Genomic DNA, 15,008 nt, shown 5'->3' with positions numbered 1-15,008 from the left:
AATAAAATCAACTTACCATTTGTTGTTTTCTTCATTATTCTCTGTCAAAATGGTGTTAACTGGGGGGGGGGGGGGGGGGGCAGCAGGTGCCCCTTTACCAGCTTGTATGTCCTGTCATGCAATCTGCTAGGCAGTGAAATATGTCATCATTCATAGGAATCATAAAGTAACATAAGCCCTACTTTCCTCTTTATAATTTAATCAAAATAATATTAAAGGAAATATATATATATACTTTTACATGTACTATGATTAATATCAGAGAGAGAGAGAGAGAGAGAGAGAGAGAGAGAGAGAGAGAGAGAGAGAGTTAGAGAGGTGGGTATATTTAAGGCTTTATAACTTAATGACAAATCGACCAATTCTTTTATGATTTGGGTGATAAGTAAAGTTAACATTAGAAAGTGTTTTTAGACATTTTGCAAGTACTTACGTCCCCTGTTTGACTCATTGATGACACCATGCTGTTCACACCCCGTTCAAATCCATTTCACACTATTTTTACCGTTATTTTTTCATATTATCTGCCAAAATTGAAAAAGAACCCCACAAAATGTCATTATTCATCCTAATTGTTTGAAAAATAACGAAAAATTAGACATAAGTTGATAAACGTGGATTTGACCTTTGACCTGATAGGACACAGACCACAATTATTTTTCCCTCTTATTCCTTTATACAAAAATAAATCATATAAAAAATTCCACCGGCTCAAATGAGTTCAAATACAGCATACCAATAGAATGACACTAGTCCAACAACATATCCAAACTGCAGGAAAATCAATCGAGAGGGGACTGAGATATGGCCCCTAAAATAACCCCTACCATGAAAAATTCACTTTCACTTTGGAATGTGTGTAAACATTGGCCTCCTCACACCCTTTCTATTGCGCCTGTAAAGATAATTTTTCAAAAATTTTTCCTGTCTGTATTTTTTTCAACCTTCTTCTTTCCATCCATGCCATAAAAGGAACCAAATTCGACCATTTAGTACCCCTAGGAATTTTTGAAATAATACATACATTTTTAGAATGGAACTACTTGCGTGATCAATGAGCACGGGGTAAAAATAGTGGTATGTGACCAAATGGGTAGACAAGACTTGGTTGGGCATAACAAAAGATTGGCAGTTATTGATCTGCCAATCTCATTAAAATTTCAGGATATTTCATGGACCAGTGTATTTGTATTTGCTGTAAATATTGCTGCAAAAATAACGCGTATTTGGAATTGACGATTGCCGATCTGCCCCGGCTTTTATTTTGCCACGGCGGGGGTTTGCATACCCATTTTACCAAGACTCGTATTCAATACTTCTAAAACGAGGTTCTTTGTTTAAAGCAGCCATGACATTATACGAAAAAGTGTCGATCTGACTATGATGAATTTGCTTGTTGTGCACAGTTCGCGAATGACGGGAAATTTTTGAAACATGCAAAATATATTGGTGCCGATTTTGTGAAGTAAATTGAGGCTAAATATTTCAATGCGTTGACAGTTTTCACACATGACGTTGGTGTTAGCTTGTTCTGATTTTCGTTTCGTTTTCATTATTTATGCTTTGTAACCTGGGAACTATCGTCTGTATTTCGTGATTTTTACGTATCAAATCAAACAGAGACTTCGGTAATTCAAACAGTTAACTGTTTACCTGCGCAAATTAAGCAAAATCTGATGTATCACAAAAGTACTGAAATACAATTCATTTTATCGGTAATTCGACATTATCTTATCTTTTGCGTAATGGTAGATTAATGCAATAGGTTTTGTTGAGATGCTCGGCATTTTCTCGAGTTTATTCAGTTGAAATAAAGTTTGATATCGCTGACGGAAATATGTAGGAATAAACATGTATATATATGATTCATTTCGAAAAAATAAATTGTGTTCTTTATTTGTTATAGTGCATGTTTCTTGTGTTTGTTTACAATTTCTATTTACTAACCATATTTAAGTGTTAAGCTTCAAATTATAAGCAAGATACATAGATTTGCTCACAATTTTATGTTTGTACACAGATCTTAAAAACTAAAGATTAAAAAAGTAAAAAAAATTGTCAATATTTATTAAGAAAATTTTCAAAGTCTGTTTTTCCAGAAACCAACTTTAACAACTTATTGTACTGTAAACTTAACCTTTCTTCGTCATTATTACTCCTACTGTACATGTGATCATTGACTGTGTTTGTGTACATTTGTATAAACTGATTTTGAACCTCAAATACCAGTGAACTGGTCTTGAGTGAATAAAAGAATTGAAAATCTTAGGCCATTCTTTTTTTTCCATTTTAAATGCTGAATAGGAAATAACAAGTTAAAAATCTTTAGATAAATGTAATAAACTCATGGGAACAAAATATGACTCAAACCTAGGCGAACTGTGAGCTCTGTATCTTGCTTATAATTCTACGATAGACGCTGAAATTTTGGTTGAACATTAGAAATTCTGTATGAATTAGAGTATGTTAATACTTGTACAAACAAAATAAAGAATGGTCTTCTGTATATACCTACTCTCTGGGGGCCCCTCTTTATACAATAAATAATGTGAAATCTACATCAATTTTGATAGTTTTTCGAATAAAAACGACATCTTTAAAACAGTTTACATAGTTCTGACACATTTCTGTTGCGGGGATAAAGTAATTATCGCTATTCCTAAGAAGTTATCACATCGGAAAATTATCCTGGTTTGTACGCGAAGTAAATAACAGTCATTTAATTATAATGGAGAAGACAAATAAATTTTTTGAATGTTTTTAATTTGAGGAATTGAGCACATTGAGGTACAATTTTCTTCTTCACATCTATACATGTAGGATTTTTAAAATAAAAAACAATAACTATTCTATTTTTTTTAAAAATACAATAACTAGTAAGTAGTTGATGAAAAAAATGTACCTATATGCTTTCATATATTTTGATCGCCTTACAAAGTGGGGGGGGGGGGGGGGGGGCAGAACGAAAATATAGGGAATTGGAAGTTAACAACTTGTCAGTGTACTCCTACCAAATATTCAGTTTTACATCTTGCGTAGGATTTTCTTATTTTTGTAAAAAAAAAAAAATAGTATTTCATGAAGGTACAATGTCAAAGATTACGTGTATGCAAAAATAAGTGTAAAATTCGAATACTTTACAATATTTATTTTTTGTTATTCTACCGATGGACCATACGGCACAATATCTTTTGAACGCCCATTGTTGCTCAGGTGAGCGATGTGGCCCCATGGGCCTCTTGTTTGTTTCATTAGAACTAATTTTAGATCGCTTGATAAAGCAACAGGCCTTGTTTACCGTATCTTTTTTCTTCTTTTAGTGCTTGTGGGATCACTTCTGGCGCTGTTTTTTCTATTGTTTACCTATGCCGTGCTAAAGGGAAGGTAAACCCATAAATAATATGTTGTATACTTCAGGTGGCTGACTTTGGGGGGGTTTTCGTTGTTGTTTTGTTAAGGATTTTTTGTGGGGGCAGATTGTTGTTGTTGGTATTTTTTGGGGGCTAAAATTACAATACATGTAACATAATTCTTTATTTTGTGTACTTTACACGGATTCTTATTCCATATCCGGTTCCTTTTAGGGGTCTTCTCAAAATACAGGTATATTCAATATAGGAATGAATAGAAAATTGACATTTTCTCCACTTCAAAGCAGATTACAAAAAAAGTACAAAAGGCATTTCCCTCGAAGTGCAATATGTTAAAAGGAGTATTTCATTTTAAGAAAAAAGAGTATTCTAATATAAGGATTTTAAAGGGGGTTATCCCATGATATCAAAATGCATCGAGCATTGCTATTTAATTTAAATTGCATAGATTTTTACAATGGATTCATTCAAAATTTAGAAGAAGAAAAATAACCCTGATAATAGCATACTTCCGTGTTTAAACTTTCAACTTTTCACCTTATACATTAATTGTATGATTTTGAAAAGGGGGGGGGGGTATTTCCCATGGAAAAAAATCATAATTCCCGAAAGCAACGCCCGATGAAAATATGATTTTTTCTGAGGGTTGAGAATAAATTTTCATGATTTTTCATGGCGAATAAATATTCATATTTCCCCCACAATCATGCAATAAATGTATATTCATGCAGTACCCTTACAAAACACGTCATAAAAGCACAATTGCAACGCTCAACTACCTATTTAAGAAAAAATATTTAAAAAAAATAAATAAATGGTATCGTAACAATTTCTTTTAATGAATATATTCAATGTATAATGACCTAAGTTATACGAGTATATAGGCTGGGTCAGAGTTACGCTTTATAAACAGCGAAGCGATATGAAAAAAAAAGAGCGTAAACTGGTCCAAACCATTTTATTCGAGGTTAAGTTGGGAAGCTTTTGCGTTCACGTCTTATGATTTAATTTTATGATTTAGATTGTAGAAAAAAAAACCCGGTCGTTTGATTTCAAAATGATACTTGATTGTACAAAGTCTATCTCGTACCGTCAGACGCATTGATGTTTTGACGTTAGCCTTATGAATACGTAGGCGACTTTCTTTATATATATATATATATATATATATATATATATATATATATATATATATATATATATATATATATATATATATATATATATATATATATATATATATTAATATAGTGGCATATCTCTGCCACTTGTGTGCAAGTTATTTTTCGATTAATGATGTCGATATGCAAGATAAATATGTTGATATGCAAGATAGTTATGTCAACATGCAACATAACTATGTTGACATGCAAGAAAACTACAATCAAATAAGAGTTATAAAAAATCTCAAATATCGCCAACATGTGACATCCAAGATGCTAGATACGCTACCTACTGATGTCAACATGCAACTTCTTAATGTCTACATGCAACTTATTTACGTCGACATGCAACTTAGTTATGTTGACATGCAAGCTAAATATGTTGACATGCAACATATTTATGTCGACATACAACTTAGTTATGTTGACATACAACTTATAAGTTGCATGTCAACATATTCACCTTGCATGTAAACATAACTAAGTTGCATGTCAACATATTCATCTCGCATGTCAACATGAAAAAGTTGCATGTTGACATAAATAATTTGCATGTCGACATAAATAAGTTGCATGTTGACATGCTAAGTTGTATGTCAGCATATTTATCTTGCATGTGAAATAAATAAGTTGCATGTCGACATAAAAAGATACCATTTAGTATCTTGGATGTCACGGGTGGACTGAAACATTATCGCAGCTTGAATTTTTAGAAAATAAAAAAAATATATATAATCTTTACCCTAATAAATAGTTGCACTTAAAGGATTAATATAAACAATATGATAAGGAAATTTAGGAGCATTTTGATAGGTCGTTTGCTTTACTAGATGTCATGATAAAGTGTTACTGTTAATTGCGCATATTATCTATAGCCAAAAAAAAAAATCAATGTTTTTGTGCTGGTTTGACATCAATTCTTATTAATTTCAAATAAGCGTATTGATCGTTGTGTTTGACTCCTGAATTTGATATTAGTAATGCTTTTTCAAATTATTATCCAAATGGAACCGTTTTATAAATTGTGAACCATATTTTATTTCTAGAAAATGTACGAGGGCAATCAATGTTTGCTCAACCTGTAACCGCAACCGAGACGAGTTGTCTCCCGTTGTTTACACTGTTGAAAATCAAATGGAGCCGTCGACCTCAGATACATTTGCAGACAATATCACTTACTTCAGTCACAACAGCGGTTCTTTTTCATATGATAATTTCGGAATAAATGGGGGATACGAACCATATGGAACAGATTCAATATGTAACAGACACAGCAAGCATGATTACGAAATTCCAGAGCAAGTTTGTCAAGGTACATGCATGTATTGTTTTCAAATGAATTAATTATTCACACATGCGTGTTTTTTGTTTTCATATTTGTGAAGAAAAACAACACCAACATTATTTTCGTCTTTTTAGCTTGCAAGTCAACTCAAACAAATCTTGAGCGAAGAACAACTGTTTGATGGGAAGATGACATTTAAGAACAGCATATGATAACAAAAAATTAATATGTGATTACACTATATTTAAAAAAAAATATATAGAAAGGTGAAAAATTGCTCCAAAACAAAAGCAATCAGAACCCCCAAATTTTTATATGCATATCGTATACCTGCATAATTTTCATCATTTCTTTATCATTGAACTATCATTTAGTCCAGATTTTAAAAAAGTTTCCCGTCAATTCCTAAAAGCTTATAATATACAATAAGGTTTGCAAATTAATGTTAGAATGATTAATAACAGGTAAATAATTAAAATCAAAAATATCTTTTAATATATATTACAAAGAAAATAAGGGAAATATTTATTTAAGTGATACCAATCTATCAGGTAACAGTGATTTCGTCATTTATATTTATTCATGTGTTTTACCCATAAAGTGGAGTAAGGATAGAAGCATGTTTTTCAATTTACAAACCAATGAATAAAACATTGCAATTATTGTATCTTAAGCAAACAAAACTCTCTTGAAAATATACACAAAATGTTGTACATTTTGCTAAAGCTATTATTTGTAAAAAAAAAAAATTGATACGATTTTGACAGTCAAAACATTTACAATTAAAAAATGACATTTTCTGCAGTGATATCTGCATTTGTGTTTACATAAACCACTAGTATTAAGATTCAATTAAATTGTTTGTTATCACCGTCCTATTGAGAACGGTCGTACTGACATTCCGTTTGAAGCACTTTTGAACAGTAAGATTTCATATTCCTGATCTGAGATTTTCATAATCGTCAGAATCTGTGTCACTTAGCCTCTCTTTGACATTTTCATAATCATCTGGGTCAAGGTCATCAATGTCTGCGTATCCATGGGAACTCCGCTCATCTCGTACTGACAGGTTCCCCGGTCGCTGAGAAAATTGTTTGTGTTTTGTTGAATGTGAGTATGTCATCTCGACGTCCATAATATGGCGAGTACTGGAGAAATCATCAGTGGACATCGGCATTGTCCCTCTTGTGAAACATCTATATTAGAGAATTGAATTGTTAAAGCGATATTCAGATATTTTTTAACTAAATGCATTTTTCTTTGAGACAACGTACAAGAGAGATTAGATAAATAAAACATAAGACTATCAGTTTAAACCAGAATTTTACCTATTAAAATTACGTTTCTTTTCTAAACGTTCAAACGACTTGTGATACGATTTTGTTTACAACGACTTTAATATCCTAAACGTTTTTCAGTCATGAAACACTCGGCGTATGCGTGAACAAATTCAATATTTCATCGAAGATGCATCCATCTGAGAATCTTTTTACGAATAAAAACGTTTGAAAATACAAATTTAAAAATAGAATACATTAGTGTGTTAACAGCAACGATTTATCATACTAAGATTAAGTTTACTCAACAACGAAATCTGTTCAATTTAATTGCAGTGTAAAGGAAAACGTTGATAACGTTAATTTTGTTATTGATTGTTTCAACATTTGCAAATTAAGCTAGCCACACAATGTTCTTTAAAAAGAACTTTTTATTTTGAAAGCTGTTAAAATATTATTTATCAGTAAAATTCGATTTATATGTATGACGCTATATATGACAATGAAAATACCAGACTGAGTATGTTTGCATTTAGGAGTATAAAGCATGTGGGTTGGGAAAATCCCAATATTTTGACCAAATGTAAGCAGGTACTGTTTCATTAATTAACTTCATTTGTATTCATTTTAATTGGTTTGAATTGTCTTAACTTTATACACAACAAAAAAACCCTTAAAAATCAAACCGATGAAGGTTTGCCCCATCTACAATCGATTGTCATTCGATAACGTGCATAATCTAACGCCCCAAAGTCTTAGAGCAATCACCATCCAATTATCCACTTCATTTATAACACTAACAGGATCAAGCAAATAAAAGGCTGGATAACCGTCAGAAATCAGATTAAAAAGAAATCAGTTGCGGATCTTAACGATAAAAAGATTTCTTACGGAACAGCTTGGCCACGGTTTTAATGACGGCATTTATTATAGAGGTTTGAGAATTGGGCACCATATTATCTGCATACTGAATACAAGAAGTTTTCCAACATCAATGAACAGATTATTATCAGTTTAAAAATTACAAACATGAGACGATGGTCAGAAGAGTTTTGAAAATCTTGAAAAAAAAACCCAAAAAACGATGACTGAGATAACATTGACGCATTATTATTATACGAAATATCCCGGAGTTTCCCCTTCTTAAACTATCATCCTTTCAGCTATTACATGTATACGATACAAAATGATAACTTTACCCATTCGAATCTTGCTTGCGCTTTTCCATAACCGATAAAGTGGTTATGGAAATGACCGAGTATTTACGATTTATACATACCTTCTAATACCGTTCGCAATTCCAACAAATATGCACAGCAAAATTCCAAGGGCGGCAACTGCAACGCCTAGGTACACGCTGAAGGGCAGGGGGAGTGAGAAATAAGCGCCGTAGTCAGTAAAACGTGTGAATGAAATTAAACCTGAAACAATATTAAAAAAATATTTCGACTTTTTTAATTGTTGTCAATAAAATCATTTTTCTTCTTCGAATTTGATATTAATGCTTAGTCAACATCTGATCAAAACACAGCATCATCATGTTTGATTATCAATTTAAGAAAGCAGGTCGGAATGTTCTCATATGAAAATGAACGTTTCTTTATCGTTTTGAAACAAACTAACCCCACAGAAATTCCAAAAAATAAAGAATACTCGATTAAAAGTATTCATAACGAAGAGTAAAAATATAGGTACATTTGTATGACCAGGTTCACTGTAATTTGTGTTAAACATTAAATACATGTGTTGCAGATTATCGACAGGATGAACCCTCTTTGTCCAACTTAATTTGTTCTTGGCTATAGCCTATCACTTTTTACTCATTAACACCTCTTATCGTCACTTCAAAACCTTAAGAGGACACATAGTATTACATGTACTTGCAGCAAAATCGTCTGTTATATTGGTATAAATGACACGTTTGTTGACGAATGGAAATTTTTTTTTAAAATTTGGGACAAATAAAAAAAGCTTTGTTCAGCAGGAGTTTTGTTATCGAATTATGCTAACATAAGCTTTTTTTACGACTTGATATTTAAAAAAATCACAAAAACTTAAAACAAACAAGACATATTCTAAATATCGATCATTTTCGTTAATTTGCCAAATGCATGAAAGTTGATGTATACAAGAATCTCTCCTACAAATGTTGAATTCAGCAATACTAATCGTGATACATATAACTCGGTGTATCTTTAACTCTTAGCTCTGATATCTGTGGATTGTTTCCTGATAATAGAATAAGGAAACATTGTACGGCAACTGTTTTATTCACTCACACAGTTTAACATATTTGTCATGGTTTTGAATGAGAGATTAAAAAATATATCAATTTTTTCACAATAATAAAAATAAAGTCGTTCACTTGTTTTCATGAAAACAAAGAGATTGCACAGTACCTGACATTTTGTCTATCCTCATGAAATGTTTCCGGTTATTCAAGGCGGAAGGAAAGGGGAATCATGGTCTCCAAAAACTATTAAACATGTACGACATCCTTACTTCAATTAAACGAGATGGCTCATCACCTATTACAGGAACTTATGTGATGACGTTTTATTTTGAAGTTACAAAATACATGTACTACTATAATCTTACTTTAAAATTGAACATTCATGGACACATACTAGGGACATGTACGTACTTGAAAAGTATATACAGACAGTATATATATTTTTTTATCTACCGTCAAAAGGGTCTCCATAAAAATTGCCTTCGTGCATGGACAAGCGTACAAATTTAGTGCACATAATTTATACATAAAATATGTTGTGTTTTCATGAATTCATTGTTGAATACCAATTTTCATGGAATCTGTTGGTGAGTTGGTTCAATAAACCAGCGTTCATTGAAGTACTGTATAGTTACTCACTGTTAGAAAAATAAATAGCCATGAATGTTAATGTACTTGAAGCTTTCAACGAAAATCGACGTCTACTACTTCAGAATACTTATGACGACACGTTACAGTTTATAATCAGCGTATTATTACTGAACATCGGGTCCAACTGCACTCAATATTAGAATATATTTAACGATAAGTGTGCGTATAAAAATAAAGCTAAGGTTTAATACACAGTAGATGGAATTATTGCATATTGACAGAAAGAGCTTGGGTGCAAGGAGAAGGGTGACACTTTATTGATGCAAATTAATGAATACAGATCCAAACATTAATCAGCGTAGTGTCACTCTCAAAGAAATAACATTAGCGAACGTAGAAATATATCGTTTGAGTCAATAACTATTGTAAACAGGTAAATATCTGTACATGTTAATATTGTACGCTTTAACAAATACATATTTAAATCAAGACTGTGAAATACAAATTTGTAGCAAATTCGAAGCTTTCTTAGATTTGTTGTTTTTGTAACCACAGATATTGAAAACGTTAATAAAAAGATACTCTGTTAATACGGAAAGGCGAAATTGAGTATAGATGCATATAAGTCAAATCCACTGTTAGCTAAATTTTGTAAAAATGTTATTTCTAAACCCCCATCTCTCTCTCTCTCTCTCTCTCTCTCTCTCTCTCTCTCTCTCTCTCTCTCTCATATTTTCCTCATTAAGATATTCTCATCGAACAGATCGGCAGATGGGATGAATTGATTCATGACCGTTGATCACTTACGTTTTTTCTCTCCAAAGGTAAGTATATTTGGGGTAAAACAACGTTTTAGTATTATATGTAATGATATGCTTGGTTAAATTAATAATTTTATCTTATGTCAGTATTATCTAAATAAAGAATTAAAACATTAAGTTTGAAGGTTAAAAGATACATAATACACATTAACAGAAATTATATTAGAAAGTTATTTTTGATAACATATATCAGGCAAGGCAATGCAGAAAATAATTCAACTCAATCATAATGCATAAAATTAAAGTGATACAACTCTAAAATAACGCGTGTAAACCCCCCCCCCCCCCCCCTGCATAAGTATCGTACATGTATGTTGTCTCTCAGACTGAAATGCATTCCGTGAAATAAAAAACATACATCATGTTAAAAATATTATAAATTTCCGTTAGCTCGTCATCGTTATTTGATCAAATATATACGACTAGTTTGATTTTGTTATTGTAAATAAATACATTTAAAATATGATATGAATTCCATTATAAGAAGTAAATGGATACAGAATTCGATATAGAACAGTACTTTTAATTAGTTTAAAATTTTGATATCTGTGACATTTTTTGGCTCACGATGAATGAATTAATTCTTACATTCACACATTTGATAGTGGGAAGTGGTCTTTTTTTTTTTTTACATTGAAAGGACGTTAACCTGATTGACCATATTTGTTCTACTACAAAATTTAAAATTAAACTCTTTCTTGACACATGTGTGTGTTCCAAAAAAGCCAAACAACATTTTGAATATTGTTAGGGAATGATATTCTGCATACAAAGATATAGGGGTCATTAATTTAAAAACCAGCCTAAGCTCAAAGTTCAATATTCTGTGTTATTCTGTTGTATTTTATGGATCAAAAAAGAAAAGATTCAAACCGATCTCCTTTTACTTTATTTTTTTTTAGAGAAGAAATTGATATGTATTGTACATGTCAACTTTTTGTAACTCTTCTGTTTTACAGATTAATCTAGAGTTAAATATTTTAACATTCTGTTTATGGGAGAAAATATTGTGTATTATATACCTGATTGGTTCATGCAAGTTTTATCTGTAAAAAATACCTTTAGTTAAAACAATAACTTTTGCAAAAAAGGTTTATGCATCTCTTTATTTTGTTTCCAATGTAGTTTCAGCTAAGATGTTTTTCTTCACATTGATGTTGATCGTGATCAATGCTCGGTTTGAAATCGCCTATACAAAGATGTACGAAGAACCTCTTCCACAGGAGTTCAAGGACTGCCTCAACATGATACTACCCAACAGCGACCTCAAGCGGGACCCGGCCTATATCATTGACTACGCATGCGCCAACAAATTTCTCACATCCACTCCAAATAAAAGATGGGCTCCAGAGAAAGACGAGGAGGAATTTACTCTCATTACAAATAAAATCAATAAATTAGACATCCATACAAGCTCTGAAAACGTCAGATATGAAAAGAGAAGCATTCAAAACCATTTAGATAATAGACATAAGAAGAGGTCCGCAGTGAATCCGACTATTCGCCGGAAGGAGTATAGAAGGATGAGTCCCGCAGAAAGGACGGACTTTCACCGGGCACTACAGCTTTTAAAGGATGATGCAGAGGTGATCATTTCATTCACCTTAGAACATCAAACGTTGCGTTTCAAAATAAATTATTTGTTCAAAACTAACAACTAAATTGCGCAGGAAAACAATATTTATCATGTACATCATCAAATGCTATACATCACGGAAGGCTCTACAGTTTATATAATTCATTAGTGCGTGCAAATTTTACCTATCATGTTTTTTGAATTATTCAATAAGTTATTTGATCTTTGACTGTTACAGAGGACTAAGTTTAACCTGTACGATATCCTATGTAACTTCCATCATGCGTCCCGAGCCCCCCACGCCCATTTTGGACCAGCTTTCCTGTCTTGGCATCGGGTCTCCCTGTACATGTAAGAAGACTACAGCGTCTAATTCTAAGTTTAAAAAGAGCTGACATACTATAAAATATTATTAAAAAACGTAACCAGAAATTTTCCAAAGTTCCAGCACAGAAAAAATGTTTAATAAATTTAACTACATGTATGCATCGATTAATTTAATTAATATTTTCCGTCAATGAACAAGGAACATGTGTCATTGAAAGCAACTATTTCAAGAATTGTTTTTAAAGGTACACTGTCGTATTAATATTTAAGCAAATAAACAAATTTATATTCCTTTAAGATTATTCTGCTTAGATTGTTATAGTTTTTTTTATTAGATTTGAGCAGGCTCTTCGTTCCAAGGTTCCCGGTGTTTCCCTTCCGTTCTGGGATTCAAGGTTAGAGGCTGCGTTAGAGAATCCCAGCGATACTTCACTCTTTACAGATGAACTAATGGGGCCCGGGAACGGAGTCGTTAAAACTGGACATTTTGCGAACTGGAGTCATCCATTTGCTGGAGATCTAGTCAGAAATGTTGGAAACCTTGGGGAACCTATTCAAAAAAGGGATATCGAAAGACTTCTCAAAGCAAGATATACGAAGGAGTTCATGTTTCCATCAGCATATCCTCATATGAATCTAGAACTTATTCATGGAAAAGTCCACATGTGGGTAAGCGGGACGATGAATAATCTCAACTACTCTCCTGCGGATCCAATATTCTGGATGCACCATTGCTTCATTGATTACGTCTGGGAGAAAATTCGACAAAGACAGAAAGAGAGGGGTGTGGACCCATCATATGACTACCCCATGAATGGCGGGATTGGTCACCGACCATATGATAAGATGAAACCGTTTGACTTGAAGAACAGAGACGGGTATCTAATAGATTGGTCCAAGGTATATCAGTACGAGACCTCGCCTGTGGATAGTAAATGTAGATCTGATTCAGATTGCGGACCTGAGTACTATGTCTGTGAAAATGGCACCTGTAGAGCTAAAACAGCTGAAGAGGTGTTGTTTGATCGTAGATCGAGAAGACGCCGTTCTATAACGGACATGGGAACTTCAGATTTATTGTCAAAGGACCACTACAACGATCTTCAAACTTCTACTGATGCACAAACAACGCCAGTGTTTCACTCCATGCAGAACACATTCATGATTGATGGACGAGAGGATTCCAAATCTTGGGTAGATCTCCCACTGATTGTTTACTCAAAGAGACCCGATCACCTAGTGTTCAGTGCCCATCCGTATCGGAGGGGGGAGGCCAATTTCACGGCAGACATTTTCCAGCCCACTATAAAAGACGAAAATGTTTTACCTCTATCCGGAAATCCTGCAACTAAACAAAAATGTAAACATATGGGGTCTGGCGTGTCAAAAGTGTATATTCGATCAATCGGAGTTAATTATGAAGGCGATTATACATCGGAAGCCATTATTGACGAAAGGCAAGCTTTGACTATAACCCTCATTCAGATTGCTGTACAAAACCCGTACAAAAAATACACAAAATCTTACATATCCGCTTACGATCAATGTGGCCGGATGTGCTCGCCATATTGTTTGACCGGAAGAGATGGCACCTACAAAAAGTGCTCTGGTAATATAGGGGTCGATTCCCGGATACCCAGAATGTACAACACGGATGCGGCTGGTACCATTCTGCAGATGTTTGATTTTAAATCTTTCCCGCCTAAATTGGACCAAAGTAACATATTTCTGATATTCTATTGTGGACAAGAGGAAAAATGGCCATGGGAAATCAACAAAGAAGAAAAGTAACATTCTCTAATGGATTAAAAATCACTTTGAAATACTGGTAGTTATTTTTCACGTCTTGATCAATGTAAACGTTTTATAATGGCACGCATATCTGTACGTTTTATCAGATAAATTGAAAACAATGTCGAACAATAAGTGCAAAGATAGGTTTAAACAATCAGAATACTAGTAAAACAGTTGTAAGTTGGAAATTTTGCATGTAAATCTGTATGTCGTGTTGTGAAATTTGAAATATTTTTTTGGTATATTGATAAAATATTTCATATCTTTAAGTTAATTACATCCAAGTAAAATTTTTTTAATAATACAGATATCTAACACTCGCAGTTAACATTTTGCACAGTATTCACAAGTGATATCGATAAACATTTAAGAAAATGCATTAAAATAATTGCAGGATATATTAGATATGGCAAATGATGAAGACAAAGCACCAAATTTTATCAAATCACATATAGAAGAGGGCGTTTGCTTCATATTACAATCATAAAAGTAGTGTTTTAACAATAAAAGAGCGTAAATTGCATTGCCTGATGAATTTAAATTCAAGTTTATCTCCGAATAACAACATTT

General features: G+C 32.8%; 2 protein-coding genes across 2 annotated transcripts in view; one reads left to right on the top strand and one right to left on the bottom strand.

The window, feature by feature from the left end:
- LOC128160383 (uncharacterized) overlaps positions 1–14,962 on the top strand; it is a 21,258-nt gene extending 6,296 nt beyond the window's left edge. The window contains exons 8-12 of the mRNA XM_052823692.1: positions 3,321–3,384; positions 5,581–5,846; positions 11,873–12,327; positions 12,556–12,668; positions 12,980–14,962. Of these exons, the coding sequence (XP_052679652.1) occupies positions 3,321–3,384; positions 5,581–5,846; positions 11,873–12,327; positions 12,556–12,668; positions 12,980–14,435 (2,354 nt within the window). The 3' untranslated portion in view covers positions 14,436–14,962. The remainder of the gene's footprint in view (positions 1–3,320; positions 3,385–5,580; positions 5,847–11,872; positions 12,328–12,555; positions 12,669–12,979) is intronic.
- On the bottom strand, positions 5,936–9,646 carry LOC128160382 (uncharacterized). The gene is made up of 3 exons (XM_052823691.1): positions 9,496–9,646; positions 8,376–8,517; positions 5,936–7,015 (listed from the first exon to the last, which is right to left on the bottom strand). Exons 1-3 carry the CDS (start codon positions 9,515–9,517, stop codon positions 6,751–6,753), a joined length of 429 nt encoding a protein of 142 aa, XP_052679651.1. The 5' UTR covers positions 9,518–9,646; the 3' UTR covers positions 5,936–6,750.
- Positions 14,963–15,008: the final 46 nt, after the last annotated feature.

The sequence above is a fragment of the Crassostrea angulata genome, chromosome 8 (genome assembly GCF_025612915.1).
Source record: "Crassostrea angulata isolate pt1a10 chromosome 8, ASM2561291v2, whole genome shotgun sequence".
Lineage (NCBI taxonomy): Eukaryota > Metazoa > Mollusca > Bivalvia > Ostreida > Ostreidae > Magallana > Magallana angulata.
The sequence above is the reverse complement of the archived record's forward strand: the minus strand, read 5'-3'. Positions and strand labels throughout refer to the sequence as shown.